This window comes from Eptesicus fuscus, chromosome 21 (assembly GCF_027574615.1).
Source record: "Eptesicus fuscus isolate TK198812 chromosome 21, DD_ASM_mEF_20220401, whole genome shotgun sequence".
NCBI lineage: Eukaryota > Metazoa > Chordata > Mammalia > Chiroptera > Vespertilionidae > Eptesicus > Eptesicus fuscus.
This window is the reverse complement of record NC_072493.1, coordinates 41,011,299-41,019,061: the sequence shown is the minus strand read 5'-3', so window position 1 is coordinate 41,019,061 and position 7,763 is coordinate 41,011,299. Positions and strand designations below refer to the sequence as shown.

Genomic DNA, 7,763 nt, shown 5'->3' with positions numbered 1-7,763 from the left:
AAGAGGCTCAGGCGGGAACAGTGACTGCCAAGTATGTAGAGCAGGCGCTGTGGGCGCTTGCACTGTGGAACTACATGCTTCTTCTTGCCGGGCACGTCCTATTAGCATGTTACATCCCCGCCCAGGGCGGGTGTTTCAGTAGTTAAATGAGGGGCGGTCACCAAAAGGACAGTGTTTGTTGCACGCAGAGCTCAGCCCCTGAAGTGAACCTTGGAGAGGGCAGGCTCCTTCCGTGCAGCCCCTGGTTGGCTGTTTGTCCTGAGGGAGGGAGGGCTGAGGGGAGCAGCCTGCCTGTCTCGGTGTTATTCTTAAGCCTTTGTAAGAGCTCACCGAGGATGCCAGTGGGCCTGGAGTTTCCTTGGTGAGAAGTATTTAAACGTGGCCTGAATGTCCTAACACCTATTTAAGAGACTATGGACATTTTATTTTTCTTTCTTAATCCTCACCCCAAGGAGGGGGTGAGATGGAGAAAGAGAGACATGGATGTGAGAGACACCCATCCATTGGCTGCTTCCTGCACTCCCACCCACCTGGGAGGGGTCCAGCCAGCAGCCCAGGCACATGCCCTGGACCAGGAAATGGGCATTCTTCCTGCCATCAGCCTCCTCACTGGCTTCCCCGTTTGTCCAGGACCAACTAGGCGGAGCCTCATCCTGGCAGCAGGAGGTGGTTATCTCCTTGGTCCCCAGAGGCTCTCCCAGGGGAAGCAGGAGTTGGGTGGAGCACCAGCTGAGGGGGGAAGAGGCCGGCGAGCAGGACGTCACTGAGCAGGAGGGGCTGGGACTCCAGTGCCACATGCCAGCCTGCACGGGCCGCCTGCTCCTGCCACAGCCATCAGGGAGCCCCCAGTCCACCTTCAGGGTTTCTGGCCCGATCCCTGCTACCTGCAACAGGTGGTAGGGGACCCCGACCTGGATGGGCACGCCAGACCCTTCCTTGCTGACCAGTTCCCTGGCAGGTGGATGTGCAGGCTCATGCTGGGGCTCCAGAGGGGCCCAGAGCAACACTGTGCAACTGGGAACTTCAAACATTTAAAAATTAGAGTGTGCGGCAAAAGCATAGAGAAGTCCCCAAGGGCATGAGCCATCCCTTCCCTGTGGATGGGGCGCCACAATTAGATACCAGGTGTGGTGGGGACCCTGGGGTGACCCGGGGTCCCGTCCATGGACACGGGTCTTTGAGGTGGCACATTATGCCCAAGTTCAGATGATGTCCACCCTCACTATAAACTGAACTAAGACCCAGCTCTGTCCAAAGAGATTTCAACTCCCTCCTCCTAGACTCTGGGACCCAGAGGGACATAAAGAAAGTAGGAGCTGAAACCGGTTTGGCTCAGTGGATAGAGCGTCAGCCTGAGGACTGAAAGGTCCCAGGTTCGTTTCCGGTCAAGGGCATGTACCTTGGTTGCAGGCACATCCCCAGTAGGGGGTGTGCAGGAGGCAGCTGATCGATGTTTCTCTCTCATCGATGTTTCTAACTCTCTATCCCTCTCTTCCTCTCTGTAAAAAATCAATAATAATAAAAAAATAAAAAAATAAAGTAGGAGGTGATGGTGATAGTGGAGAGGACAGGTAGATGATGACCTTGAGTGTGACCCCTCATCCTCTCAGGCCTGCCAGTGAGCGTGGAGAGTAGAATAGTGCTGCCTGGACAGGGAGGAGGAGCCACAGACACACAGATACATTGGAACCCAATAAAGTTAAAGCTTTCACTTCTAAAAGCACCACCAAGAAAGTGAGCCCAGCTGGTGTAGCTTAGTGCATGGAGCATCTTCCCCTGGAACAAGAGGTTCCAGGTTTGAATCTCATTCAGGGCACATGCCCGGTTTGCAGGCTTGACCCACAGTAGGGGGCATGTAGGAGGCAGCCGATCAATGTGTGTTTCTCATCGATGTTTCTATCTCTGTCCTTCTCCCTTCCTGTCTGAAATCAATAAAAATATCTATACTAATAAAAGCCTAGGTGGCCCTCAACGTCGTCACAAGATGGCCACCACAAGATGGCCACAGGCACAGCGGAGGCGGGATCCAGCAGCTGCTCTATGCGGTGAGGCCTGGGGGTCCCGCGGCTCCCAGATTAGAGATGGTGCAGGCCAGGCTGAGGGACCCCTCCCCATGCACGAATTTTGTGCACCAGGCCTCTAGTTTATGTATAAAAAAAAGAAAGTGAAAAGACAACTCCCAGTATGAAAGAAAATATTTGCAAATCATATGCCTGATAAGGGAATTATATCCAGAACATAGTAAGAACTCTTACCAGTCAACAATAAAAAGCCAAAAACTCAATTAAAAAGTGGGCAAAGGATTGGAAGACATTTCCCCAAAGATGACATACAGACACTGAACCCATGAAGAGATGATCGACATGCTGAGTCATTAGGGAAAGTGAATCAAAACCACAGACCTCTTCACACCCACGGGTACCAGGGTGTATTCATAGCACAATTATCCTTCAAAGCCTCAGGTGGGAAAGGACCCAAATGTCTATAAGCTGGTGACTGGTGATGTGGGGTCTCCGCTGTGGATGCCACAGGATAGGAATGCTGGGGCCCTGGCCTGGGCCACTTGTCCTTGTGGTGAGACCCACAGGCATTTCCTGGATTGCAGTCCTGTGTGGCTGGACCAGCCCTCGGAGTTATTATGATTGCAGGACGCACCTCCGCACGAGCCATTAGAGAATCTTAAGAACAGGATTTAGTACTCACAGATGCTGGAGGGCACACGGCAGGCCAGAGGGCCACACAGTGAGTGGAGAGAGGGGAGGAGGGTGGACCGGCGTGTCTGCCTTTATCAGGTCCAGGGGTGGGGTGTCTGGTGTTTGGAGGGTTCACTGTTTATTGGGGAATTTAAAGCAATAAGAGCAGGAATTAGGGCACAGGAAGGGAGGCACACGGGTCACCAAGCTGTCAGTTATCTGCTTGCCCAGGACTTTCTAAAGGGGATCCTCATGGGTGTGAGCCTGCTGGTTCCTTATCTGCTTGTTTTGCTGGTAGCTGCATCCTACATGTGGCAATTGCTCCTTGTAGATGACTGTCTGTGATTTGGGTGACATTTGCAATGGCCATCATTAACATTACAGTCAGAACACTAATACCATGCACTTGCACCACAATGAATGAACAAGATGTGGTGTGTCCATACAATGGAATATTATTGTCACTAAAAGAAGCAGAACACTGATACATGTGACATCATGGATGAACCTTGAGAACCTTACACTACATGAAAGACACAAATGGTCACCCAGCATATGATCCCATTTAAATGCATCATCCAGAATAGGCAAATCTATAGAGACAGAAAGCAGATCAGTGGATGTGAAGGGGCAGGGGAGAGGGTCATGGGGGTGACTGCTAATGGGTTTGGGCTTTCTTTTTGGGCTGATGGGAATGTTTTGGAATTAGTGGTGGTGGTTACACAACATTATACATACACTAGAGGCCTGATGCATGGAATTCTTGCACTGGGTTGGGGGCAGGTGGACCCTCAGCCCGGCCTGTGCCCTCTCACAGTCTGGGATCCCTCTTGTAGTCTGGGACCCCTCGCTCCTTACCGCCCACCTGCTGGCTGCTCCTTAGCCCTGCTGCTGAGGCAGGAGAGGTTCCTGCCACAGCTGCTAGACTCACCAGCCATGAGCCTGGCTTCTGGCTGAGCGGCACTCCCCTTGTGGGAGTGCACTGACCACCAAGGGGTAGCTTCTGCATTGAGCATCTGCCCCCTGGTGGTCAATGCATGTAATAGCGACCAGTTGTTCCACCGTTTGGTTGATTTGCATATTAGGCTTTTATTATATAGGATAGACATTTAAAATCCACTGACTAAAATAATTCAATCAGAAATTCTGTTAGGTGAATTTTACTTTAAAATATTAATGATAAAAGATTAAAAGTATGCACTGGAAAAAAAAAAACAGCCGTAGATTTATTGGCTACATGGCTGTCATTGAAGTACTGTGGAGTCTGACAGCCTCTTTGATTTGCTGGCCCTAAAACCCCCGAGTTACCAGAAGCACCTGTGCAGGAGTTTTTTAAAACTGGGCTGTGCTGGCTGAGTGGTTCAGTTGGCTACAACGTGCTCCCGATTTGCCAAGGTTTCGTGTCTGGTCCTGGATCAGCGCACGTACAAGAATCAACCAATGAATGCATAAATAGGTGGAACAATAAATCTTCCTCTTCTGTCTCCTTCCCTCTTTTTCCTCCCTTATCCTCTCTCTAAAATCAATGGGGAAAAACCCCACAGTGAGATAATGGTGTATGCAATTATGTATCTTAGTATTTTCCCCTTGAACTTTATGATGTGAACATTTTCCATGTCAGTAGAGTATTTGAAATATATTATTAAAAAAGACATTTGATTATAATCTTTAGACATTCAGGCACTGCACTAATTTTCTGCCATTAGAAGGTTTGAGATGAATCTATGGGTCCTCACACAGAAACATTTCTAAACTATTTTTATGTTAAAAAGGCAAAATAATTAAAGTAATGTATACATGTAAGCTAAAACAGAGAAAAAATGTTTACTTTTCAACAAGCACGGACACGTTTCATATACTCCAGGCATGTTTTGAAATCCTTTACAAATATGGATTCATTTAATCTGGTTTTCGTGGCCATTTTACAAATGGGGAAACTGAGGCACAGGGGCACTCATCACTCCCAGAATCACACACGTGAGAGCAGCGTCTGCCCTGGGCACTCCAGCTGCAGAGTTCCTCCTCCCCCAGCACCTGCTGCCCCATCATGTCCCTGCACACATGCTCTTCCAGGCACAGAACCTTCTGGAAGGTCACACTGACACTGTTGCTAGTGTGTCTTAGAGGAGAGGGAGACAAGGCTGAGGATGGGGAGGAGCTTTGCTTTGCATGTTGTTCCTTCCCCAGCTGCTTATATTTGCAACCTCATGAGGGAGGGGCAGGTTCCTCTGAGCCCGGTTTGGGGAGACCCCACTCAGTGACCCAGAAGTCCCTGCCTTTTCTGTCCAATTTGCATAAGATTGTTTACAAATAAGATTAGTCCACGGAAAATAGTCATTTCTTTCAGAAGTTAGAATCTGGAGAGGACAAGGCATTGGCAACCTCTGTCCAGGGTCCTGGACATGCCCCGTCCAGGCCCAGTCACCACCCTACAGGCTGAGGGGCGTGGCCTGGTCCCCTGTGATCCCCACCGGGTGCCCTGGATGCCGCTCCTCCCTGAACCCCTGACTCTCAAGGGAAGTCTGACCTCAGACATCACAGAGCCCGACCCTGTGACCGCGGTTCCCGCCCGTGTTTGTGGCTGGGTGAGCCCCGGAGCTCGGGGAGGAGTTCCCATCAGCGGTTTGGGTGAAAGCCAATGGGAAGTGCTGGCACCTCTTTGATGACGCCCAGACCGCCTTTGGGAGGCAGGTCAGTTCTTCCTGTGAGAGTGCTGGCCTCCCACACACAGCCCGCTGGCTGGTGGGGACACGTGGAGAGCCCCGCCCTGGGGTTGGGGTGCAGGAGAGGCACCTTTTCCTTCCCCAGCGCTGGGGGCTCCTCCCTGGTTCCCACTCAGAGCGCCTGACCGCCCTGCGCCCGCCTCCCGCCAGGGGGCGTGCTGGCCTCACCTCCCTCCACTGGGCTAGGCAGCTGGTGGGGGACAGATGCAGCGCCAAAGCCCTCCCTCCCTCTGGGCCGCGTCCCCCTCCCTGTCCTAGGCCCTGGGGGGGTGGAAACAAGAACTGGATCCCGGTGACTGGGATGCAGTTGTTATTCAGTGAAACCCGCAGATTCAGGGGAACACCTACAGTTGTTCTCACATGGGAAACGTGGACATTCCTTGTGACCCCGGGGAGCCAGAGAGAGGACCCCATGTCCACCACTTAGGACCCTTCCCAACCGTTCACGAGCCGGGACAGAACAGGTAAAACTGCAAAGTTTATTAAGTGCCGTGTGTTTGGTGCCAGGTGAGAAAGGAGCCGAAGGTAATGGGGTTCTGCCTCATGGTATTAGCTGTCGGCATTGGGGTACTTGGGACCTCCAAAGGCTAAACAATCTCTCAGGATTGTCCAGAATCATAGGAAGGGACCGTCACCACCTAGGACAGAGTTAGAGTGCTAGAGGAGCAAGCATCAGACGGGCACATTGACTCTGAGCGTCTCCTGTCCCCAAATATCCCCTCAGTCCCGGAGCTCAGTCAGCACCAGGGCCCCGTCTCCAGGCTCACTGAGGAAGCAGAATCCGCCGTCATCTGGTCACCCGTCCTGGTCAGCTGACACTGCGGAGGGAGAAGGCCAGAAATGCAGGGACAGACGGTTATGGACAGGGGAGTGGAAAAGAGGGACACAGGAGGACAGCAAAGAGGATGAGAGGGAAATAAAACCGAAAGGAGAAACAGGAGAGAAAAAGGGAGAGATTGACTAGAGCAGGTGGACAGGGGTAGGGGACAGCCAGAACAGGGCAGTCCGGGTTTCCACACCCTCCCCAGTCCCCAACAAGCCCTATTCCTGTGAAGGGGACAGGACCTTACCTGGAACAAACTCTGTCATCCATGGTCCGTGCCAAGGAGCACTCCTGGCCTCTCACTTTTACCACGAAGGCCTCCTGGGGTCTGAATGACCAGGGACAGCACTGCTCGAAGCAGACCCTGAAGGTGCAGTTTCCACACTTCCGGGTCCTGCTCAAGGGCACCACAGCATCGTCATAGCAACAGTGTTGCTGGGGGTCGTAGAACTTGTCCCCACATCTTGAGTGTGACTGGCACAGCATCAGGTGAGCACCCGTGGGGGACACTGGAGGAGACAGAGCTGGTGTCGCCCAGATGGCAGGGCAGGCAGCGCCCATGCGGGGGCCCCCTGGGATCCACCCACCACCCGAGTGTCCCTGTCCCTCCTGGGCTCACCTGGGGCTCCGTGTGAACAGAGGAGGCTGATGGTGCAGAGAGCGGTGGAGAAAGCTGTGGGGGAGGAGCTGGATGAGGTGTGGCTGAAGGGGCAGCCATGGGTCCCCCTCAGGGAGCCCTGCCTGGGGCAGGGGAAGGTCTGAGAGGGTCTCTGTCCTGACTGAGGCTCAGGACCGGTGGAATGTGAGAGGTACTGGCAGGATTCTTGGGAGAAATGGGTTTAAGGTTCTGGGGAATGTGGGTGTTTCCTGGGCAGGAGTTGAGAGCAGGAAGCCAAGGGTCACTCAGGGGGCTGAGCTGACTGGGTTGCTATGGAGATGACCCACATGAAAGTCTAGAAGACTGGGTTTGGAGTGGGAACGTGGGGTATGGGTGGCATTGGGCATGAGTTTCAGAGCCAAATCTGAGATGTGGATGGAGATGATATTGGGGAGATGGATCGGGTAAGGCCTGGTGCTGAGGAGGAGAAGTAGGTTGAGGTAGGGATGGGGTGGTGGCTGAGATTGGAGCTGGGCTCCGAGGGAATTGGGGCTGGGTCCTGCTTACCCAGGATGTAGCATCGGGGAGTCATGGCTCTGGGTTGGCTGCAGCGGAATCAGAAGAAGGTCTGCAGTTCCTGCAGGTGCTTTTATCTCTGATACAGGCAGGTGATGTCATCGGGACTCCTGCCTCCTGGCCAGGCTTGCGGAGACACGCGGGAACCCTGAATCAGGAGGATCTAGACATCATCTCTGGCACCATGGAGTCCTTTGAGAGCCAGGACCCCCCCCCCCTCATGAGACTTTCCCCAAATGCCTCCCACTCATGCCCAGCTCCAGGGCCTCCTCAGCAAGCAGGACACGCCTCAGAGACACCCCTGCTTTTCCAGGAGGAGTCCACCAAACAGCTTTTCCACTGCATCCTTT

At 53.0% G+C, this 7,763-nt stretch overlaps 1 protein-coding gene across 1 annotated transcript; it reads right to left on the bottom strand.

Annotated features, from left to right (window-relative positions):
* Nucleotides 1–5,887: 5,887 nt before the first annotated feature.
* Nucleotides 5,888–7,506, bottom strand: LOC129147696 (insulin growth factor-like family member 1). Its single transcript, XM_054710839.1, has 4 exons — nucleotides 7,405–7,506; nucleotides 6,859–6,912; nucleotides 6,487–6,748; nucleotides 5,888–6,234 (listed from the first exon to the last, which is right to left on the bottom strand). The coding sequence occupies exons 1-4, from the start codon at nucleotides 7,427–7,429 to the stop codon at nucleotides 6,225–6,227; spliced, it is 351 nt and encodes a 116-aa protein (XP_054566814.1). The 5' UTR covers nucleotides 7,430–7,506; the 3' UTR covers nucleotides 5,888–6,224.
* Between the last annotated feature and the right edge of the window lie 257 nt (nucleotides 7,507–7,763).